This window comes from Centruroides vittatus, unplaced genomic scaffold (assembly GCF_030686945.1).
Source record: "Centruroides vittatus isolate TY-2023 unplaced genomic scaffold, ASM3068694v2 scaffold_1519, whole genome shotgun sequence".
NCBI classification, from domain to species: Eukaryota; Metazoa; Arthropoda; class Arachnida; order Scorpiones; family Buthidae; genus Centruroides; species Centruroides vittatus.
Window position 1 is genome coordinate 277,423 of NW_027122682.1, and position 25,166 is coordinate 302,588.

At 32.6% G+C, this 25,166-nt stretch overlaps 3 protein-coding genes across 4 annotated transcripts; 2 read left to right on the forward strand and 1 right to left on the reverse strand.

Moving 5' to 3' along the window:
* Window positions 1-4,827: 4,827 nt before the first annotated feature.
* Window positions 4,828-9,722, forward strand: LOC136987354 (LIM/homeobox protein Lhx2-like). Its single transcript, XM_067285086.1, has 4 exons — window positions 4,828-5,037; window positions 5,116-5,438; window positions 9,141-9,361; window positions 9,454-9,722. The coding sequence occupies exons 1-4, from the start codon at window positions 4,859-4,861 to the stop codon at window positions 9,670-9,672; spliced, it is 942 nt and encodes a 313-aa protein (XP_067141187.1). The 5' UTR covers window positions 4,828-4,858; the 3' UTR covers window positions 9,673-9,722.
* Window positions 9,723-10,651: 929 nt separating this feature from the next.
* On the forward strand, window positions 10,652-13,984 carry LOC136987353 (LIM/homeobox protein Lhx9-like). Of its 2 annotated transcripts, none has more exons than XM_067285084.1 (4): window positions 10,652-10,847; window positions 10,960-11,234; window positions 13,204-13,397; window positions 13,499-13,984. In XM_067285084.1, exons 1-4 carry the CDS (start codon window positions 10,657-10,659, stop codon window positions 13,646-13,648), a joined length of 810 nt encoding a protein of 269 aa, XP_067141185.1. In that variant the 5' UTR covers window positions 10,652-10,656; the 3' UTR covers window positions 13,649-13,984. The 2 variants fall into 2 exon arrangements, with proteins under 2 accessions (XP_067141185.1, XP_067141186.1); XM_067285085.1 differs by having other exon boundaries at window positions 10,652-10,816.
* Window positions 13,985-14,440: 456 nt separating this feature from the next.
* LOC136987359 (protein obstructor-E-like) lies at window positions 14,441-18,787 on the reverse strand. The gene is made up of 5 exons (XM_067285090.1): window positions 18,688-18,787; window positions 15,954-16,151; window positions 15,149-15,349; window positions 14,624-14,828; window positions 14,441-14,539 (listed from the first exon to the last, which is right to left on the reverse strand). The coding sequence occupies exons 1-5, from the start codon at window positions 18,743-18,745 to the stop codon at window positions 14,464-14,466; spliced, it is 738 nt and encodes a 245-aa protein (XP_067141191.1). The 5' UTR covers window positions 18,746-18,787; the 3' UTR covers window positions 14,441-14,463.
* Between the last annotated feature and the right edge of the window lie 6,379 nt (window positions 18,788-25,166).

Consider the following 25,166-nt stretch of genomic DNA (forward strand, 5'->3'; position numbering starts at 1 on the left):
AATGGTACATAAAAGTATTTCGTAATGTGCTCGTCAGATGTCACTGAAGTCATTCGTATCTTAATACGAAATGTTATAACAAATGAGGAGCAAAATCTATTTAAATTTTTCCTCAACAACAAATTTTCAGTAATTTTCAATAAATATATTATCAATTTTGAACATTTATAGCTGCAGATAAATTTTTACATAGCGTGTAATTTTAATAACTAATAATTCATTCATACTTAACACAATAGATGGCAGCACGCGTTTAAATACCAAAATATAAAAATAAAATAATAGTAGTAACAATATACATAAATATATTTTAAATTTTAAATAATTAAAAATTTTTCTATTTAGTACAGAAAAAGTTCATTTCTTTCTTCCCAATTTTAATAAACAGGAGTCGATAATGATAATTCACACAATGGTTGATATTTAACATAACAGATGGCAGCACGTATTAAAATATCAAATATCATTATCATCACCGAAATAAGTAAATGAAAATAGTTCAAAAATTATTTCTAAATTATAAGTAAACTTAAACGTCGTTAAAGTATTTGTAAATCAATTAAAACTATTAAAAAAATCATAAATTTTATAGCTAAATTAAAAAATTATTTGTGAATTCAGGTAAAATTAATAAATTATTTATTAATTAAGAAAATTTGCAAATAATTATTCAAAACGTCTATCTAATATTTAAAAAAAGATCATTTTTTTCTTTTTAATTTTAATAAATACAAATCGATAATGATAATTCACATTTCACATAACAGATGGCAGCACGCGCTAACATAACAAATAACACTATAATCACCAAAATAAATATTTTTAAAAAATTCAAAAATTAGAAATAAACTTAAATATAATTAAACTGTCTAGAAAACCATTAAAATTATAAAAAATCATCAAAAAAATTTTTTTATGATTTAGTGTATTAAAAAAAATTTAAATAATAATTCAAAATTACCGATGTGGAGAAAGTTAAGTTATATTTTTTTTTATAAATTAAAAAGTAAAATATTTTTTTTTTTTTAATGAGAAAAACTATTTTTATCTTCTTAATTTTAATAAACACTCATCGATAATGATAATTCACATTTCACATAACAGATGGCAGCACGCGCTAACATAACAAATAACACTATAATCACCAAAATAAATATTTTAAAAAAATTCAAAAATTAGAAATAAACTTAAATATAATTAAACTGTCTAGAAAACCATTAAAATTATGAAAAATCATCAAAAAAAATTTTTTTATGATTTAGTGTATTAAAAAAAATTTAAATAATAATTCAAAATTACCGATATGGAGAAAGTTAATTTATATTTTTTTTTATAAATTAAAAAGTAAAATATTTTTTTTACAAAAAAAAACGAGAAAAATCGAAAGGATTAAAGCATCATTTTGTTATTAAAACGAAAGACATTGGATAAAATATTAAGAACAATAATTAAAGTAATTATTAAATTGAAGCGATAGAAAATTTGATAGAATTGAAAAAAGAAACCTTTGAAGGAATTTTGAAAAAAAAAAAAAAAAAAAAAATTCCATCAAAAATTTCTCTTTTAAGTTATTAAAAATAAACAAGTTAAGGATTATTTCGATTAATTAAAAATAATTAAAAAGGATATTTTTATAAAAATCATTTATTAAAATTAATCTGTAAATTTTTCCCTTTTTTTCCCCCTTCAATTTTCTTCCCTTTAATACGTTACAAACGGCGTGTAATTTTGTTATTTTTCTCTTTAAAAAAATATACATTTTTAACATTTCCTCGAGTGTTAATTTAATCCCCAATTTTAAATATTTATTTATTTATTACTGTAGACGTCGTTTTCTGTTTAAATTCGACAATTTATTGGGGTTAAAGTTCAATTTTCTTTACGGTGTTTACGGTTTATTGATCGCCACTTTATAACTAGTTGAACGTTTAACACGCGTAACAGGTCGTTACGTGTTAAATATGTGACGGAGATTGGCTCGTTCGTGAGTATATAACTACTAAAAAGGGGTAAATTGTGTTTTTTTTTTATTATATTAAATAGTTGAATTGTACGCCAGCATTGAAATCTATGAGATATTTGGGTATAAAAGTCGATTGTAATCGCTGGAAGAAGAGAAGGATGAGGAGAAAGGATGCGGAAGATGAGCTCTTTTTTCTTCGTCTTCGTCCTTCTTTTCGTTTTCGTCTTTCGTGTTGAAGATAGAGGATGATGAGGAAAAGAGAATTTTATTTATTTTTCGTCATTCTCTTCGTTCTTCGTCCTGACGAAAAGGAGAAGAATAGAAGTTTTCATCTTCTTCCTTTTCCTTCAACTTCTTCCTATGTCTCGATGATAAAACGATATAAAAAAAAAGGAGAAAAATCTCATTATCTTCTCTCTTATCTTCGTTGTTTATTTGGAGGAAAAAAAATGAGAGGAAGGAGGATCTCATTCTCTTCCTCTTCATTATTCTCCTCTACGTTTATCATTCGTTCTAAAGGAGAAGGATGAGGAAGAAGGAAATCTCATTAATTTTCTCTTCATCCTTTTCCTCTACCTTCATCCTCTGTTCTGAAGGAAAAGGACGAGAAGTCGAATCCTATTCTATTCACTTTAAATCTTCCATTTTCATCTTCCAATCTGAAGGAAAAGGTTCGTATTTTCTCGAGGATAATGGGATGAAGACTGGACATATTATTGTGGTTATAGCATGAAACGTGTAATAAACACATCCCCCCCATTAAAATTTGGAAAGATGGATGAGAAGAAGTGGAGCGATATTCTACGGGCAGAAAGGGGAAATTGTCTGGTGTCCCCGTCAAGAAGGGGCCCTGAACCAGTCTTTTATAAGAAAAGATTTCCCCAAAACAATCCCCTTCTGAAGAAAAATGTCTGAAATCAACACTATACGTGGGGCCCCCTAATTAAAATTCGGGTTAATGTTACTTATGGTTCCAAGATGGCGGCTCGTCTGATTCCAGCAAGGAAACAGTGGGGACGCACGTTCTAACCTAACCTAACCTAATAATTTTGTTTGTAATAATTATGGTAATTTATTAGAATAGGTTAGGTTAGAACGTGCGTCCCCACTGTTTCCCTTCTTCTATTTGTTTTGGAATCAGAGACGAGCCGCCATCTTGGAACCATAGGTAACATTAACCAAAATTCGACCGAGCTCCACGAAGTTATAACGAGAAGGTGTACAAATTTACTTCATTTTGAATGAAAATTAGGCATTATTGTATACAATAACATCATTAAGATGAGCCTTTGTCCTTAAACTTTTAGTTAAAGCCTTAATCTTCTCCTTTCGGTCTTTTCGTTTAAGGTTAAAGTCTTGAAGATCCCTCTAGAAATTCGTCCCGTAGACCGGATAGAGGTTTATGTAATTTGCTTGACACGCAACAATTAAAATTCCCCATTGTAATTAACTTATGCTACAATTTCCATTGAAACTATTAAATTTGGCGAAGAGAAAAGAGAAATTTATTCTTAATTTCTCTTTTATCTTCGTATATAAAAAGTGATTCTCGTTTTAACACTTCAAAACAAACGCCCTATTGTCCAAACAAATCAGTAGTTTTCCTTCAGAAGTCATTGAAAGGACCCCGAATGACATTCTTTTCGTCATACAACTCGACTCTGTATCATTTAAAACGTCACAGATGTCCTCCCCTATCAATGAGGAGGACTTTTCTTTTGTTTAATTGTCGCCATTATTGAAAGGACCAAATGGCAGCAATTAAAAAAAAGAGAGAGAGAGAGAAACGGGGGGGAGGGAAGGGAACCATTTCCCATTGAAACGACAAGAGATTTAATCTCAAACCTCTTACAAAAGAAGAGAATTATACAAGTGAATAACATCTCTTCTATCTTACGAATTACTTTTAAATATTTACTTATAGAAATCCATGAGGGGTTAAATGAGATTCCTCTGCATCGGCTCCTTGGCTCCTCCATTGGCTCCTTAACTCTCTTCCCATTGGTTTTCCGCCGTCACGTGAACGAAAGGTTGACTCTTCGATGGAGAATCGAAGACCAAATCGTCATGGGTGGACTTTATTAAAAGAGCAGCAAGCTTCTGGTTCGAAAACCATTCTTAAAGTAAGTACCCTTAAGAATTTCAATTATTTAAATTATCCCGAATAAGATTTATTGTGTTCGATATTACCTAAGTGTCTTTTTCGCGCGGGAGTTTAACATTTATACCACTTTAATGATGAAGAGTTAGTCAACTGAGACTAATAAGAACAATATAATCTCGGCAGTATTATCACCCCTTCATCTTCATATTTTGTTGTAAAGATGGAAGAGGATGAGAAGAGGATAATCTCTCATCCTCCTCTTCCTCTACATCCTCCTCTTTTAGGACGATGCTTTCCACTACTAAAATCACGTTAAACCCGTGAAAATTTTAAGGATTTTATTGTTAATTTAAAAAATAACAACGAAAAACAATTATTTAAGCCGTAGATTTTTTAACAGCACGCGTAAAAAAATGTCCCGTAACGACTTTAGATTTTTCTTTTAACCTTTTAAAAGACATAAGAAATTTTAATTAATTCATAAAAAATCATTTATATCTTCACTCCCGTCTCTTTTTTACTTCATTTAATACCTTTAAAAGTGGTTTAAAAGTGTTTTTTTAAGCTTAAAAATAGCCGTTTTTACGTATTAAAGAAAGAAAACACGAGACGTACTCTTTAGATTTTTAATTCTTCTATTTTAAAATAAAATTAGGCATTGTCTCGATTCATATAGATTTATAAAATAAATTCTTAAAATTTACTGTAGTGTTATTTATTTATTTATTTTATTCCCAAGACAATACATTTAACAATACAATGGGCATTTCTACGTGACGTCGATTAAATCAATGGCTGTAACTTGTGCTGCTTGTGATGTTCGAATTACGGATCGTTACTACTTGTTAGCAGTGGATAGAGAATGGCACATGCAGTGCCTAAAGTGTTCCCTGTGTAAGGAACAATTGGATTCTCAAACGTCCTGCTTCTCTAGAAATGGCAACATATACTGCAAAGTCGATTACTACAAGTAAGTTTTAAACGTAGGGACTTTAAGGGGGTTTGGTAAAATGACGTTTATTAACCAGAAAAATTCCGTTTCCGACAGGTTATTCGCCTCGAAAAACTGTGCAAGATGCCACCTGACAATATCGGCAACGGAATTAGTCATGAGGGCACGCGAGTACGTCTATCACCTCCATTGTTTTACCTGCGCCACGTGCAACAAGACACTAGCAAAAGGAGAATACTTCGGCCTGAGGAACGAAATTATATATTGCAGGCTTCATTACGAGTTGCTGATGCAATACGAATTCCCAACGGGGGGAGGACTAGAAAGTGTCAAGCCACTAAAGAAACCGAAGTGTGAAGTTCTGTGTTATTTTCCAGTCAGATTGCCAGATAAATCTTCCAACGAACGGACGGATACAGGTGAGATATGATTGAATTTTCTTCTCTACCCCCCGTCCCTTCCAGTAAATTCGGGGTTTGTCCCCCCCCTCTTCTCCTTCTTACGCTCCTCTAACGTTATATACATATACAAAAGGGGTGGAAGAGATCGGATAGAAGAGAGGAAGAGAGAGAGGGGGGGTGAAAAAAGTCAATCTCCTTACAAAGATTTTGGCGAAAAACAAGCGTGAATAAAGATGCCTCCTTTATTAGTTGAAGCCGAAACGATAGAATTTAATTTGGTAGAGGGAGACACCGAAAACTGTTGTTTACTGCCTGCCGTGATAGACAAGTCGGTAGAGGATTGGCTAGGACGAGAATTGGTAGGGAGCCGATCGGCTTACGTCTTTCTCGTGTCACATGTAATGACGTGGCCGAAGATCAAGAGAGCCAATTACAGCGGGAACTCAGATGTGGGGATTATCAGTGCTCCTGTCCTTCCAATAAAAATTAATTCTCTCGACACAACTGTGATCATGCATAATCGGATCGGTCCAGATTATGTCAGTACCGCCAAAGGATTATCTATTTGGTCATTCTCACATAATTAGATGTTTTGTAACTCGATACAACTATCGCTGTTGATGATTTGTTTTTTTTTTTTTTCCTTCTTCTTCTTCTTCCTCCCTTATTTTTCTAAAATTCATTTATGTTCTAGCGAAATTATACATGCGTAAATTCCTTTTTTTTTCACCCCTTTCCACCCCTTTAATTCGCTCCCTTCTTTGTTTATCGTTATTCCGCGTAAAGTGTTAATTAAACTTGCATATTGGCGTAGTTTCGGGGTGAAATTATACTACTCCCACCGCGATTTTTAAGGACGAGTCTTTCGGAACCGTGTGTGGACCTCGCTGTAGCGATTTAGTTGGCGTTAAATCGAAGTTCGTTTACCGCTTCTTCTATACCGCTTGTTACGCTTACTAACACGGCAAATAGTATATAGGCTACGTTACGCTACTCTGTAGTGTATGGTATACGGTGAACCCTCGATATAGCGAATATCCAATACAATGAACAAGTATTCTTTATGTAAATAATGAATTCTCGATACAGTGAATGAGTTCGGTCCTTTAACAGTTCACTATATCGAGGGAATACTGTACAACACTACTACTGTATATTAAGTACTATATATTAATCAATATTTAGTATATACTAGTAGGCTTATATTTATCCTTATATATAATGTGTTAGTTACTTATTAGTACTGTATAGTAATATACAATACAGTAACAATTGTAATAGCATTATGTAGTGTATAGCCTACCGCCACTACGTTACGTTAGTACAATCGCTACGTATTATACCGTATATTGCGCTGTATTGCACAGCATATAGTATATATTAATACATAACACTGTATACGTATTACAGTGCATACTATATATGGAATACACTAGTAGTGTACGATAACATAGGATATTGTGCTACTGTAGCCTAGTTTATACAACATATAGTACCAACATTTTATAGGCCCCTATGCAGACGCGACAACAAAGGCCTTCCTGTGAAATTTCTGGCTTCTTCGGGCCCTAAATACGGATAGTGTGTTATCCATTTCCGATATTTTGTACAGTACTTTAATGTATGACTGTATATTTTGTTCCCCAGCCTTTTACCTCCCTTTTTGACAAAATGGGCCCGAGTTAACTGGGGCCCTATGCAGTTGCATAGTATGCATTATGGTAACTTTGAATTTTAAATTGAAACTGTTAATAAATAATTTTTGGGATCTCAGCGGGCCCTAAACAATCGTAGATATAATGATTAACATCGTTTTTTTAAGCAATAAAAATACATAAATAAAATCAATAAAACAGAAAGAAATTCTGTAATGGGGCCCCAGACAGTATGAGGTCCTAATATATATATATATATAAGGAGGCCCCAAACAGCAAAAAATTCTTTTTATTTGTTTTATTGATTTACTTTCGGGACGTGATGGGGCCCGGATCAGTCGAGTAGAGGCCCTACTCTTCTCTGCCATTAAAATACACGAATAAAACTAATAGAACAAACAATAGCGATTCTTTTTTTAATCGTATATCGTGTCTTATTTTACTTAGAAGGCCCCCAAAATTCTACGCTTTGGGGCCCTTCTGCATTGTGTACAAAATATTAAAAGTTACAGTATTTTACTACTGACAAGTGAATGTTTTTACTTATATATTTTATACGATATTAACGTAAATAGCGATGTAATTACGATATCGCCGACGGACGGACAGACAGACGGGCGAGTCGTTTACAAAAGTTAGCGGCGTTAGGATTGTTGTCGTGTTATTTAAGTGAGATTTATAAGCTGGGTTGGGTTCCAGTTGATAAAAGAAAGTTACTCAGCTGTTACTCTTCTCTGCTGACAAGTGAACTGATTCATTGCCAGTTTGTGTGTTACACTTGACGATAAAATGTCTCTAACAGGATATAAAATTAGACTCTAAGTTAATTTCTAACGACCTCGTTGAGCTACTTTCTATAAATTCGACGGAAAGACGGTTCCAATTGAAAATTCTTGCGGCCAAATTTGAATAATTAACACGTCTTTCGCCCTTTAAATTTACTTAATATACACATAAAAGTCTAATCTGTGTAGATTTAGAATTGTTGAAGTCCTTTATCCACTAATAAGGCCTTAAAAGCGTAAGGCCCTACGCTGTAAAGTGCCGGGTGGAAAACGCCTCCGAACACTGGTTTTTTCACGTTAGTAATACCTAAATAGGAGGCCCTTTACCCGTAAAAGTCCTCCCGGGAGGCCTTTCCCGCGTGGCCCTACTTATCCTTACATAAAGAGGCACAAAGCTGTAGCTTATGTTTATAGATATGCTGCTACTGTTGCTACTGTTCTATATTTAATAATATAGGGATTGTGTAATTATAGTATAAGAATAATATATAGGGTAAAAATGGCGCTGCACTTTCAAGTTAAAGACGTATAATTTCGTATAAATTAAGGTAAGTAAATCCATATTCTATGATGTAAATTGCATATTTAAGCAATAATTTGTGATGTAGGGGAATGTACTGTACAGTACCTCGCAAAGGATCGATGATGAGTCTCAGAAAGTAAGCGTTATACCGAGTAATTGTAATTAAATTACCCCTATTTAACGATGTCTAGAGAGATGCCCTTATTTAGCGGTCCAGATGCAATATGGTAGCACTTCAAGACACGCGGAAGACACTTCCGTAAAAGAATTACCACGGTGGCACTTTTGGCGCTGCAAGAAATTTGTAGGCCTACGTGCTTTATAGAAGCCTTAGCAATGCAAAGGATACCGCTCAAAGGGGCCCATTCTTCATTATGAACAGTGTGTTCATCGACCAAATAGTTAATCCTCTTTGATTCTTCTCCCATGCATTGTGTTAGCATCTTTCAAAGCTGCCAAATTTGCAAAATGTTCCGGATAAACCACCCGAACGCCGAAAATGCCACAGTGGTGAATTTTAGTACTAATTTATTTTACTAAACATCTTCCTCGTGACCTAAATGCCACCAGAATTGGTTGGATTTGGTCCGCTAAATACTACCTTAAATGGGGATTAACTTTAATTACGATCAACCCGGTACATTAATTTACTAATTTAGAAATAAAAGATTGAAAAGTACACAAATCTAATTACGTTTTCACCCGATTTATCGGTTATTTTTCGATTTAAATGCAACATTGTTTCCCTTTTATTCAGGTTCGACCCGCGACGAGAACCAAGACAATGGTATCATCCAGTTGCCAAATGTTAATATATCGACAGGTCACCAGATGTCGCGTCCGAAACGGTTAAGGACCTCCTTTAAACACAATCAAATTCGTACCATGAAGTCTTATTTTTCCATAAATCATAATCCGGATGCCAAAGACTTGAAGCAATTATCGCAGAAGACAGGTTTATCTAAGAGAGTCCTTCAGGTAAATCGCCTTGTATCGAGTTTAAACGTATTGTGACGTGTATAATTCTGCCCTTCCTCTAGTTTTTTTTATTTTTTAAACATTTTATTCAGGTTTGGTTTCAAAACGCCCGGGCTAAATGGAGAAGAAACCTATTGAGACAGCAAACACTCGGACCGGAAGTCGTTCAGGATTCCAAACCGTTAGTGGAGATGACGTCGCAGGAACGTCACTGCACCCCTTTGTTGTCTACTACGGAACTTTTAGAGGTGCAACCGACACCCATAACGCAAGTAGAACAAAATTTTCAAAGTTTGGCCAACATGCTCTGAATGTTGTCTTCTGTTACATATCATCATGAATAAATATGTTCTCTGATAAAGATTTCTTTGTCTCCAATCTCTTCATTTTGTTGAGAAAAACACGAAATTTAAACCGTTCCTCCAACAATTTAGCAATTTATCCATTAAATTACCCTTTTACGAAAGATTTTTTGGTGCAAAAATGCTAATTTTGCGTGGATTTTTACTGCAATTTTGGTACTGTACAGAGGAATAAGGGTAGAGAAGCTGAGAGACGAGACGGGACCTCTAAAAAAGGCCCACAAATTCTGTTTCTATACGTAAATTAGCTCGTTTTATACGCTAGACATTGAGAGAGGAGGAAATGAGATTCTAACACCACTCGAATGCCATAAAAGTATAAAAATGAAGCCAACAAAAATGAATTTTTTCGCCACTTATCACTTTCGTATCAAGTTCTTTTTAATATAAAAGGGCCCCTCTGCGCGCCAAACGAGCCCTATTGCCCTTCTATCTGAGTTTAACACGGCAATAAGGTATAAATAATACAAATGGAGCTACAAATTATAATTTCTAGGCTATTTTATGCTATTTTAGACAATACGAGAATTCACGTTACTGTAAAAACGTCTATATTAGTCACTTTAATCCTCGTAAGTAGGAGGAATTTAACGAAATAAATTAACGATCACTTATGCAACGCGTAGCGTAGAACCTCTCGCGTAAAATTTATGCAAATTATACCGTAAAATACCGAAAATTTCTATAAAATTCCTCCTTACGCGTGGATCGTAACGGCTCCTTCACCTATTGGATTCCGACACACGAAATTAAAATAAGGGAAGTACGCGAGTAGATAGACACACGGATGGATCAATAAAGCATCCAGTCGGGCCATGCGTGTTGCTAAGAGTAGAAAAGGGGTCCCGTTGGTCGAAGCAGCTCGAGGAGGCGGTACAAACTGTAACGCATTTTCCCGCCTTAAGGCACGATGTCTCAGTTTAGGGCAAAGTAATGGTATCGAAAGAGGGTACCAAATGCGCCGGTTGCGGTGTATTAATTAAGGATCGCTACTATCTTTTGGCGGTAGATAGGGAATGGCACGTTCAGTGCCTTAAATGTTCCCTTTGCCACCAAAAACTCGAATCTCAAACCACGTGCTTCTCCAAGAACGGTAATATTTATTGCAGATATGATTATTACAAGTACGTTTCTCGTGTTATACGTATAATTAATCATTGTATAAGTATGTATATTAGTCATTTTATAGTGAAAAAATGGGTGTTATACATGTTACGATTTTCTTATGGTTACCAGATTCGTGTCAATCAAAACGTGCGCCAGATGCCAGACGGCCATCTTGGCTAACGAATTGGTCATGAGGGCAAAGCATCTGGTCTTCCATTTATCGTGCTTCACCTGTTTTTGGTGCAATAATACCTTCAATTGTGGAGATTATTTCGGACTTAAAGAGAACGGTGTCTACTGTCACAGGCATTTTGTCTTGACCGGCAAAGATGACAAGTTGGCACCCCACCCCAACGCCTCTAAGAAGTGCAAATCGTTGAGGAAGATTGAGCGTGATCATTTCGGTAAGTGTTATGTTTTAATCAAACTTACCTTTATACATTTCGACAGTCGTATCTTCCTGTAAATCTCACTACCGACATTCGCTTAATTCGAGCGCACAATGCCAATTGACGTTCGCATGTATATTTCTCTTCGTTGTGTTTTAAATACGCCAATCACGGAGAAGCCTGCGGGTCATTCGGTTAGGGCCTTGCATTTAAGAGGGCCTCGACTAAAAAGAAAACTTATTTAACAAGTATTTCAACGGCCATTCGTTCTTTAATAATAGGGCATTCGAGAAAAAAAACAAAGTCTCCCTCCCTCCGAGAGGCCCTACACTTAAATTAAACATAATTGGGTGGGTTTTTATGCTATTTTAATGTATTATTTTCTTTTAACTGCACTCAAAATATTAAATTTGTTTGATTCTTGATGAAAAATTCTCGCGTGGGCCTCGATTAAGACATGTAATCGAAGTACTGAGGCCTAAGCAAATATTCAGTGTAACAATTTTCAATAAGCCTAGACATTTTACACTATACGGCGAGGGAGGCATGCAGAATAGGGCATCGTCAATTAAAATTAAGGCTTTAAATGACTAATATAACTAGAGGATTCTACTTATTGTATTGAAAGGAATGAGGCCTTTCATTTTATAAATAGTTTTTATATTACGAAACTAAGGCCCTATCGAGTTACGAATAAAAATTTTACAATCACTTTCATACAATTTTATATATGTATATTGATGGCCCTTCGTGTCCAGGCTCCCTCTCACTTGCCCTTTTACCCAGTGATGGCTCGGATATCGGATTTTCGGGCCTCACCCCGAGGCCCCACGAAACCTCCAGCCGACCCTGCATCTATAGAGGCCTCGGCTTATATATGAGCCTTTTAGGCCTCGATTCTAATTAAAATATATGAAGAAATTGGCATTTTTGGGCATATTTCTTGATAAATTAGCTGCTTTTTCAATAGGATAAGCTATGAAATAGATGATTACTTGAACATCTTGTGGCACATAAATAGGAGCATCATCATCATCATCATCATCATCTTTTAAGTAATAATTATAATTAATATAACGTTTAGTATTTTAAATTTGTAGGTTATTGTGCTTAATAATTAAAAAAAATAAGCAAAATTAGAAAGATAACTTGAAATCTGGGGCATTAATCTAGAGCTTGTAACAATGGCGACCTTCACACTTCTTTCAAAGTTTTCTTTTCGTTTTTTTCGTGTCGCAAAGAAGAGAAAAAGGAAATAAACTCCGTTAAACAAGGATGAATTAGATTTACAAGAAATTCAATTTGTAATTTTTGCAAAAAAACAAGCTTGTAAATTGTGATTTTGCAACAAAAACTGCTCTATATCCGGTGGTTATTGCGTAAAATTCAACGAAATTTTAGGCTTGTGAAGTAGATTTATATATATATTTTTAAACGAATAAGCTAATTAAATGCGAGGAAAGAGGGAGGAAGAATGCAATGTTGCATTTTCTTCTCGCTTCGGTCCAAAGAAATGAGCGAATTCGGTAAGAAGAGAGAGAGAGAAAGGATGCAAATGATGCACCTTCTTCCTGTTTTTCTCTAAATTTACAAGGATACACTCAAATTAGTTCGAAAGTATGCGAGGAAAGCCAAAGAAGGGATGCACTATTGCATTCTACTTCGCTCCAAAAAATGCTCCAAAACGTGCAAAGGAAAGTGGCATTCTTTATTCATTTTAATTGCATATTATGGAGCAAATTCGTAGCAAAATACCTAAATAGATGCCCTAATTATTGCACGGATGTTAAGTCATCAGCATTACTTTTAAATCGCCATAATTTACGTAATTGTAACCTTTTATAGATCCTATATAACCCTTGAGCGATTAAAATAGATAAATTAAACGTCCTTGAATTATATATATAGGCCTAGATAAAGGATTAAATAATTAGTCTAAAGATGTAGTTGACTTTATCTCTCTATTATAACGTGTCTTTATTAGATCCAATTCAGCCTCCCGTTCCTTCTTTAAATCCGATAATGGAAGGAAATCAGAAAGCCAAGAGGAGGAGGACGACATTCAAAAATCACCAATTGAAAACCATGAAGTCGTACTTTTCCTCCAATCAAAATCCGGACGCAAAGGACCTGAAGCAATTAGTACAGAAAACGGGACTTTCAAAGAGGGTCCTTCAGGTAAATCTTGGATTTAAAAGCGTTTATTGGCGTAAATACGCGGATAAAATTAAGAAAAAAAAAGAAAAGAAAAGAAAAAACAATTGGTTTTTACTCTTCAGGTTTGGTTTCAGAACGCCCGAGCGAAATGGAGAAGAAATCAGAGCCGCGAAACCATGGAGAGCAGCACTCAACAAGTAGAAAGATTGTGCGAGCCTTGCCAAAAAATGGTGATAATACATCAGGAAAGTTCGCCAGATACTCGTTACTAAACAAGGGAAGAGAGAAAGAGGAAAAAAAAAAAGGCACTTAGAGCGACTCTAGTTTGTAATTCGTGTGTCTGAAATGTTGCTGCAGACTAGATCAGGTGCAGCAGACGACATTAATCATTCGCTTGTCAAGGTAGATTTAGTAACAAACGGTTCTTTTATGACTGCGTGTGGTCCAGCAAGGCCAATTAAGGCGATGTGTTGCCTTCTCGTGCCAACGTTTAAAAGGTTCTATTTGTAGAAAGCCAAGTTACAACGGATCGGACTTCTTAATTGATCCGTTTTCTCGTTGTACTTGACGGATCGTCCAATAAAAATGCGCGTTGTTGACCCGTTTAATTTCGTTGCTTACTTGTTGCATCGTTGGCGAGAGATAGAAAAAAAAAAAAAAAATGGTGTTTATAATAATCTTATCTGGACGATAAGTGTGATGCTGTCCTGCTTGACATTCGTTGCAGGAAACCTTCACTAATTAGACTTCCTTCCTTCTTCCTACGCCATGCAGACAAGTGCGGGACTACAACAGATGTTTCGAGATCGTACATTTGTCAGTATTATTTTTAATAAATACGGCGTTAAAACGTCATTACGGGGTTAAATAACATTCGATTTTATTGGTGGAAAAGATGATTTTTAATATCTTAAAAACTTTCCTTCAAAATTTACAAGAATAGAGAATGGATGAATGATAAATTAACATAAGAATATTCACGCTAATATTTAACTTAGGATACGTTTTTTGACGTCATCTTTACGGGTGTTAAACCGTAGATGTGACGTCAAATTGACGTACTGTCGAACCTTATTTAATACTATTTTTAAATGTAGTATAACGATGGTAGTTTCTTAGTTAAGATGTCTTTGTATGGCGAAGTTCTCTTAAAGAAACCAACACTAAAATTTAAAAATATATATATATATGTACAGTACGATTAATTAAACGTTTATAGGGGAAAGATAGAAGAATGTTTCGCTTACCATTCGGGTACATTACTGGGTTTGTCGCACTGTGACGTCACCGAATTAAACACCATGCCTTTCTGACACGTCCTTAGCATCACTTCGAAAGAATACAGACAAACGAAATATTTATTACAGTCGGTAGGGTGAGGATATCTTGGGGCTTGTGCGTATACCTGTAGATGTACGGGGGTGTCTTTGGGGCAGCGAAATCCATGCGAGACTGAAAAACCGGACCTCTCGTTAAATATACCTTCCTCTAATTGTCGAAGTGCATTCATTTTGTCTGAATAGTGTACACAGAACCGGCTCCAACGATGAAACCCCCGTTCTGAACGTACACCTTGACGACACTAGGTGCATCCGTTTTTTTACAGTGGTGCCATTTTACGCTTCCATTGCAATACGTAATATCGAAATGACATAAAAGTGTACGTTATTATAAGAAAACGAATGGTCCTAGTGTTAGAAAATGGCGTAAAATTGCACGCTATTGTGACGAAACGAATTGCACCTTTTTAATTTACTTTATATGCTACTTACTGTGCCTTGTTATCCTGCAACGTTTAACTAAATGAGGCCATTGACAGGTTCCAGTTTTGGGATTAAATGCCAGACCTGGTTGACAGGTAAGACTTTTAGCTTGTCCGTCCACACACATCCAAAAATAACTGCAATTTTTTGGATCCTCGTGAGGAAACAAACCGAATTTATGAGGGCAGTGAGGAGTTTCGTATGGTTCTTCTGCACGAGACAAAAGTAAATTGATTAATTAATTACCCATTTATACATTAATTACAATTAAACGCGCGCGAGACGATTCTTAATAGTAATTTGCATATTACAATTGTTAGGATTCGCGTAATTTACGTGCGAATTTTAAGGGTTTAACACTTAAAACTGCTTTTTCATCTGTTAAATACGCAAATTGTCGTATTAATAGTTGTTTTATTAAGTGGCGGTTTTGGGCACGTTTCTGTGGCCCCCGATTGAGCCTTTCGGGGCCTCGGACATGCATGCATAAACACAATAAAACCTCGATATAGCGTCTTTTCAACTCGCGCCACCCTAGTAAAGTGCCCAATGAATACTTCGTTGTAGCGCCACACTCGATACAGTGCGCCAATTTCAGAGGAGGATTGCTGACGCTAAATCGGGGTTCGAATGTATACGCTAGCAGTATCGTGTATTATATGATACAAGCGTTACGTTACGTAAAAGGCCCCTTAGACAAGCCCTAGGTCCTAGACAAGCGTGACCTGCAAAGGCAGGTCACGCTTGTCTAGGGCCTAGGGCTTGTCTAAGATAAAAATCATCACTGTATTTAGGAAGGAAAGTAAATACTGACGTCTTCCTTTCCTGTTTCCACAATTGACGTGAAAGGGGTAGTCGCAATTCTCGTACAGGGGTGTCTTGGCCGTGAATAGTAAACCATCTCCACACATGCGCATTTTTGGCTTTCCTTTTCGGCATTCGTAGTATTTGTCACACTGGTACGGGTCCGGAAAAAATCCATAAGGAAACGGGCACGTGAAGTTCACCTTAGCTACGAAAGACAAGCTGTTGTTACTCGTTGTGCCATCTGTTGGCTTTAAAAGTAACTAAAGTGCTACATTTATTTATTTATTTTTCTTTAAATTAAATATTTAAATATATATATTTATAATTAAAAATTAAAATAAAATATTTTTTTATAATTAGTAATTTTAAAAAATTTTTAAAAAAAATTGATAGGTAGTTCGAAATATTTAGTTGGTATTTTAAGTGATTTAGGTGTTACGTCGGAGGAAGTGGAGTTAGTTATTGTTATAATTAATACACTAAATTGACATAAATAATTAGAATATATATAGTAAAAAGTTCTCAGCAGAGTCATTCAACGTTGGACCACTGCGATAGGGCCTCATTCTCTACGGGCCTCAAATTTTGTTACAGATTATTCGTACCATTGCATTTCTTATGTGTTCCAGGACCTTTATTTTTGCCAAATTTTATTATTTAAAAAATGTAATACAATTTCTTAACGTTGTTTTGTATATTTTTAATGTCCCGAGGCCACAACCATCCAGAATTTGTATGGGGACTGGGTCAGAGCAGGCCCCTTTGCCTCTTTTTTTCAAGACAAATGAAATGCATAGAATGTTTCATTATTAATAAAAACAAAATTAGGAACCAATATAAGCTCATAAATTTTTTCCTGGCCTGAGAAAAATTTCCAGCTCCCTTCTTGATGGGCCTCTCTGGGGCCTCAAAAAGGCAAATTGTATGGGTCTATCTTGAATCTCCGAAAGAGCCAAAGTGTTAATCTCTAGATCAAGGATTTATATAGGAAATTTATAAGGAAGAAAAACAGAAATTAAATTTTACAATATGAAATACTGTATACTACTTTATTAAAAAGTAATTATAACTGTACATAATTCAATTATGATTAATTAGGTGTAAAGCGAAAGAGAGGTGAGAGGGGACTCAGCTCATTCATAAACACAAAGCTTCATTCCTCTTTGAAAGGTATAAAAATGATTTTTTTACCACTTATCAACAGGAACATTATTTTGTATCGCTTCTTTGTTATGTTGTTTACTAAAAAGAGTAAATTTTGGAACCACTTGTGCCCCAAAATTTAACCTTTTTTTTATGCAAAAATAGACAGAAAGGTGCTTCAGTAGACTACTTCTCCACCCCTCGTAAGATTATTGTAAAATACACACACCTTTTTGAGTTTCATGGGCTCAAGAGGTGTGGATTTTACAGTTACGTATATAATTTAACTCTTTTCAGCCTTGTAGGAGCTAAGAAAGCATTTTTAATCACATCCACCGGAGGCTTGGTAGCAAATAAGGCGTCAGTCTACCCCTCTGGGAGATCAGAAATCAAATTCGGGCGAATAACTCTTCAGGAATTTTCCGTGGGCAGTCTGTCTCGGATATGTCGGTTCTCATTGTGAAACTAGCCAGACCCATTATGGGCATGAAAAAAGGTACTTTTAGTGTCCACAGAGAGAAAAGGATTACTAAAAAGGCAGGCCCAGAATAGGACAATACATGAAATAGAACCAGATATTATCATTATAAAACCCCAACGCTTTTACTTTTCGGGTTCCTTACCTGTACATGAACACAGATGATTAGTGGAGCAAGTTGATGTTTTTACCACCAGAGTCGTTTGGCATTCAATATATACGCATTATATAAATATTTTTCAGGGAGACCATGCAGGTCTTTCGCAAAAATAATTACTTTTAAACAAATTCAACCGGGTTGTGAGTTGAAATCAAAGAAACTTTAATTTATATTTTATTCGTATTAAAGTTTTTATACAAAAGATAAAATTTTAGTACCTCTTTGTATCTTGACCCTGCTCAAATACCTTCAATTATTACCAAATTTGAACAAAATTAATTACTATTTTCTTGAATTTATACTTAACATTCTGACCGAAAATCATATTCTGACCAAAAATCCTATAATTTATCATGATGTTCGGCCGAATATCGGTTGTTCCCCATTTTTTACCCAAACTGAATTATCATCCATTAAGGCCCTGTTACAATAGAAAGAATTGTGATTGTTTATACAGCTTATATGTTTATGCCAAGTGTTAATTAATTAATTTGCAATATTAAAAAATATCAAAGAATTCAAACCTGCTCCCATTAAAATGGTGTAAAAACAGCAGCTCATTTCATCCATTTAAATGATATTAAGAAAGGAAAATCTTGATTATACAGGAAGCCATAAAAATGAATTACTGAATTTCTACTTCTATATATTATCCTTTTTTTTAATCTTTTCCTTCAATAACGATGTTATCTGGACAGTAAAAGACAACTTCATCAGTGCTTTAAGAGGCACTATGAATGCCCGACACGTCTCTTCAAACTTATACACGGTAGCTAACTGCCTATAATTCAATGTCATTTAAAATTTTCATCCTTAAAAAACAAGGCATGACAAAATAAATAATAAAAATATTGTTTAAAATCGATTAATCCCTTCCAAAAAAGAAAAAAAAACATCTTTCGGAATGAGCGGCGGCCATTTTTTTAACAGTCTCTCAATAAAATAACATAAAACATTTACCTGATTCAGTAGCATAAATGAAGCTTACGAGAAGCAAGAATAAGCACATCAAAGACATTTTCTCTAATAATTAAAATTTCTAGTTGGGTCATACGTAGAGGAATTTATCAAAAAGAAGTGCCGTTCTAGCGCATGCGTTAAAACTGTACATTATTCCTATTGGTGGATTTGAAAATTTAAAAATGAATACAGGCGTTGGAAAGAATCAAAATTATTTTATTAATATTATTTTATTTTTTTAAAGAATCATAAGTGAAATTATCCATTCTGTCAACGTTATAAACTAGTCTGGGTCATCAAATTTGGCAAGGATAAAGAGAAATAGTTGAAGGAGTGTAACTCGATTTTCTTCATTATTTGTTTGTTTTTATTTGATTTTTTCTTACATCTGTTCTTTAAAATATTTTTTCAATTATTAATGCTGTATCCATGACTTTTAATGTGTTTTTTTTTTTAATTGAAATTATTTTAATAATAAAATAATTTTGATGTCTATGTCTACGGGAGATTATTTATGTTTAGGGAATTTATTACAAAAAATTCCCTAACCAGTTTGTATTTTATGTCATTTTTTAAGTTTTCTTTCCGATATTTTTTAATTTTTAAATAATAAATTAAATAATAATATTAAAAAAAAAAACACGGATAGATACATTCTAAAGAAAACATTTTTAAATTTTATCTTTTATAGTATAAGGGAAGTTTAAGAGAATTTAGGGAATAAAAATATTGAAATAATTCTGTAAATTATATATAAAAATCTCTAAAAAAAATAATAATAAAAATATATTTTTAAACTTTTTAAAACAGCAATTAACGAATTTTTTTAAATATTTATAATTTTAAAAAATTCTTATATATTGTAAAATAATTATTTGCTTAAATTAAATTAAAATAAAATAAATTTTGTTTATTAAATTTAAATAAAATTAATTTATTCTTTAAAAATAATTGCGTCAGCTATTAATTTTAGGGACATTTTTGTGATGACGTAAACATCAATATTTAATTTATTTATTTATGTGACAAATTTAAATAAAGAAATTACGAAAGGTCTTTAATTTAAAATTTTAAACAGTTCTTAAGGATTATGCAGTTTATTAATAAATAATGAAATATTTTTTTAAAATCTTCCTTGAAAATTTAATTTATAAATTTCAAAGCTTCTCTGGTTTTAAAATATTAATTAATTTTTCAAAATTTGAAAAAAATAATTATTTATATAATAATAATTTTCAAAATTAATATTTACATTAATTAAAATTAAATAAATAAATATATACGTACATAAGGAATTTTTTCATTTGTAAAATTCAATTTTAGGGAATTTTCGTCATTTTTAAGGAAATTTTAGGGAAGTAAATTTAAGCAGACGATAGAAATATAGGTAAAATATGTAAACATAAAAATTTTGTTATATTTCGAGTATTTAAATGTAAAAAGATGTCAAATAAACAAATATCTAATATTTTAAAAAATCAAATTCGGTTTTATAAATAAAAAGTTAAGAAAATTATATTAATAATAAGTACTCTGTACAAAAATGTAGGAATAAAGTCGGTATTTAGGGAATTTTTTTTCTGTAAAATGCGATTTTTGAGAATTTTCGTTATTATTAAAATATAATTTTAGACAAAATATATTCAAGCAGCCGATGGAAAATGTGAATAAAGCTTATTTTATTCACATAAAAATTCGTTTTAAATGAATTAAAAATTATATAATTTTATTCAATTTCAAAACAATCGAATCCTCTTTCGTAAACGGAAAAAAAATTTAAAACTTTATTAATAATTTATCATTTAAATAATAAAATTTCTCAAAGATGATATCATTCAATAATATAAGGAAAAACTTTTGTATTTTAAAGAATTTATTTCTTTCGTAAAAGGCAATTTAAGGGAAATTTCTACACTTTCAGAGAAAAATATATTTAAGCAGACGATAAGGTATGTGAATTAACAACAGGGGTCGCTATTACAAGGCAATTTAAGGGAAATTTCTATACTTTTAGGGAAAATATATTTAAGCAGACGATAAGATATGTGAGTTAACAACAGGGGTCGCTATTACAAGGCAATTTAAGGGAAATTTCTACACTTTTAGGGAAAATATATTTAAGCAGACGATAAGATATGTGAATTAACAACAGGGGTCGCTATTACAAGGCAATTTAAGGGAAATTTCTATACTTTTAGGGAAAATATATTTAAGCAGACGATAAGATATGTGAGTTAACAACAGGGGTCGCTATTACAAGGCAATTTAAGGGAAATTTCTAAATTTTTAGGGAAAATATATATAAGCAGACGATATGGAATGTGAGTTGAGTTAAGTACGTAAGTTTTTTTCTTTTTTTAATAAAATTTTGAGACTTTAAACGTAAAAAAAGAAGCTAAAGAAAGTAATATCGTATATTAAAACAATCGAATCCTGTTTTATAAATGGTAAAATAATTAAAAAATTCTTGCAGAATGACACACATCACGAAACTGTTTATCCTTTTTGGAGTGATACGTTTAGTGACGCCACCGGAAAACGTGACGGATTTGCATGGAGAAAAATAGGCCAAATACAGGTTGTTAGGCAGTCATATTCATTCGAAGGTCGAGTCAAAGGTAAGTAGTAAGGTCGAGATGTATGCTAAGAGCAAATCAGGTCTTTGGTATTTCCAACATGGTTATTTTCTTCTGGTTTTGAGGACGTCGAGATGGGATGAACGTTGTTATTTTCTTAACCTTCAGATTTATTTTTAAATCTGAATCTTTACTAATGACGAGCTCATTCACCTGTTACGTAGGCTTCCAGCTATTTTGTTTGGATTTAAACAAATTAACTTCATACACAGGATGTAATTCAAAATTATTTTCCTTTTCTTTTTTTTTATTCTATGAACTTATAAGTATTGTAACTTTACATGGCTTTATAAGAATTTTTATCTCAAGGGAACTCGTATCAGGAAAAAAGTCTTTATAAATCATCATATAAGTCATTTTATATGAGACTCCCTAATAATAGAGTATAGAGACTTTCCTAAAAACTTATAGAGACTCCCCTAAAAAGTCTTAGTCTCTATAAATCATCATTTAAATAGAGACTAAGATTTTTTAGGGAATAAAGGATCTATAAGGGTCTTACTCATATAAACTTATAAGGAGCTCTGGTAAGTTTATATCAATAAATATACAAGTTTATATGATCTTATAAGGATATTTTTCATCTCGAAGGAACCTCATATGAGGAAAAAAGTCTCTATAAATCCTCATACATAAATTCATACATACTATAAATCTTCATAGAAAAATAACTTCATGTAAACTAAGATATTTTAGAGAATGAAGGATCAATAAGGGACTTAATAAATTTATAAGGATCTTTGTAAGTTTACATCAATAAATCTATAATTTTTTGTGAGCATATAAGGATTTTCTTAATCTCATTTGAGGAAAAACCTTATAAATGTATTTTAATTTCTAAATCTTATTTGGAGCATGAATAAAATAAGAAAAAATAAATAAATTGAAATTTTTATGCTTTATAAAAGAAATTTCAAATTAAAAATGTGATTTAACTCAAAATTTACTTTAGGAAATGCCTTTTATTCACAGCATATCAATAATTAAAAAGTATATGTTTGCAATATTTAATATATTGTTAAAAATCTAATTATGATTTATATAAATTACTTTCAGATACACGAACCAAATCATTTAATGATATTTAAATGACATTATCTGTTCGTTATCATTCTGAATTTCGTTGTTGCTGGAATTATTAAATATTAAATATCAAAAGTAAGTTTTTTTTAATATATATATATATAACACTAATATCTTATGCCATATTATCTCTTACAATAAACAGTTAAAGGCCTTTAATTATTATTCAAAACAACACAAGGCCAACTGATTGAGTCTCAAACCACTTTCTGTTTTACGTCGTTTTACATTCTATGCCACTTTGCTCGTGTCTTATGCGTATATATGTTTTCCTTATTTAAAAATTTCCTTAAGCTATACACGAAAAAGTAAATTTATAATATTTGATTGTAAGATAGGTTTCTTCTGTTCAATCCGAACAAGTTTCGGATGTGATATAACTTTTCTAAAGATCTAACAAGTAAGCCGAATAATTTAAAGAAAAAAAAAAGAAATGTTTTAATTTATTTTACTCGAGGAAGAAAAAATTACGTACCCTCAAATTACACAATTCTTAATTTAGATACGGTATGTTTTTATCTTTGTAACAAAGAACCCTATCGTATCGACCGAACCAGGAAATGCAGTTTAATTTTAGTATTTTTACAAAATAAATGTCGAGATTAATTATAAATTTCTAAATTTAAACAGTAAATATATTTAGATTGAACGTATTTTAAAGTGGAAGATAGTTGTGTAGGCAATTTCTCATATTGTAGGACATTTATAATCATAACAGTAGCAGTTACAACCACCTCACGATTCAATCCAGTTCTTGTTGACGTAGCATTCGTTATTTAAAATTTATTTTTCCTCTAAATTCTAATTCGTAGAATACCAAATAGTTTTTAACCATTGTGTAAATAGCTGTTATAAAAGTTTATCCATATTTGGATAATTTATATGTAAAAACCAAGGTTTTTATTATCACCGAATAGCTGATCTTGCACTTCAACATTCTATTCTGTCCCACTCTATGTTAAATAATGGTATTAGATAAGTTTCTGTCATAAGGAACTAAACAACTATTTAAAATATTTTAGGTTTTGATTAATTTTCTATATTAAAACTTAAATATATTTTTAAGTCTTTGAGAACTGGTATTACTTGCTTGTAAATATATATATATATAAAGTAAAACTCTATGTTTATAAATATAAATGAAGGTGGCACGATGACTTAATTTTGTTTAATGACTTATATTCGGGTATTTTAAATAATTATAAATGAAATAAGCTCTCCGAATTTCTATTAGGCCTATATTTGGTTTAATTATTTTACATAGAACAATGATTTTAGTTACATAATCAAACATTTTTATGGATGGTTTGACCCTCACTTCTCAGCTACCCCATTGTGAACCTGGCAAATTTAATACGATAAAAGGCAGTCTTAGTGTCTGTAAGATTCGAAGAAATCAAACCGTAAAAAATTCATATTCATAGAATTGTCCGTAGCGGCATTTTGAACGCTCTCTAAGATTCTTATCGTATGTCAAAAAAGCACGTTTTCATTAATGTATGAAAGGAAATTCTATTAAGGAAATTGGGTAAATTACTATTATCAGACAATACCAGACAGAGAAAACGCCAGTTAAGTGGCATTGAGAATGTTGAGAAAACTCTTTCCAACCCTAATAACTGATTATAGTTCATGCCGAGGCGATAAAATCTTCATCCCTGCCGCTTTGAGGGACCCGAATTCGAATCCGGGTCAGAAACTTCAGGAATTTTTCGTGGGAAATCTGTCCCGAATGTTTTGGATCCCGTCTCTCGCCACTCGCACTGATATAATAGTGACGACAATGAGCACTAAGGTTATCGAATCTAATGGTATTTGGTGATCGGCGTAGTGAAACATATCAAGAATGATATTAGATACATGTGTAATTCTATCTTTTTAACGTTGTTAAAATGTATTTTCTATGATCACAATGACCTGACAATATCAGATGACTGTAACGTTTGAGAATGAGCCATTTTCTGTTATCCACAACTCTATATTTTTCTCTGGTTCTAGTATAAAATAGTTCTAAATGGTTCCTTTGAACGTACAGAACTATTTTTTCTAGTCTTGAGTTTTTAAAAAATTGATTCACATATTCTTAAGTTGTCAGGAAACGTTTAACTATTTATAAAATTAGACATTCTTTGCTGTTATTAAAGGCACCTCCTTAAAATGTTGTGCTGTCAAGACAAGTATTGTTTATATTAAATACATTTTTATAAAGGTTTTACCTGCGGTATTCATCATAATAATTTAGGTAAACCGATTCTTCAGTTTGAGCAATTTGCATAGTTTTAAGTTTTCTTAACTTGCTTTTGTCGGAGTATTCTGATGTACACTTACGTTTTGACCAATTTGCTCGAAATACTGCATTATAAAAATATTACATTAAGATTAATTGTTAAAAAATTAATTATAACATCTTAAAAACTATTATTCTTCACCGTATATACATTTGCTTACCGCAACGCAATATCAAATCGTTCACAAACAGTACGATTCTGTTTTATTGGAACGATACTCAGAGACTTTTTGTATAAGAAAGGCAGAATTTATATAGAAGAAATTCTTATGATTTTCTTATAGTTTAATCACTTCTTTCTCTATTTAGATGGGAAAAAATGGCTTAAATCATTTCATTCGCCGTATATATGAATAGAGAAACAAAAATTAAACACAGGATTCAAATTTCTCCATGTCGTTAAACAGGAGAAGCGGATTCATTCCTGCTGGAACTAAAATCCGGATACTCCCGCTAAAATTTTGGTGGATCTA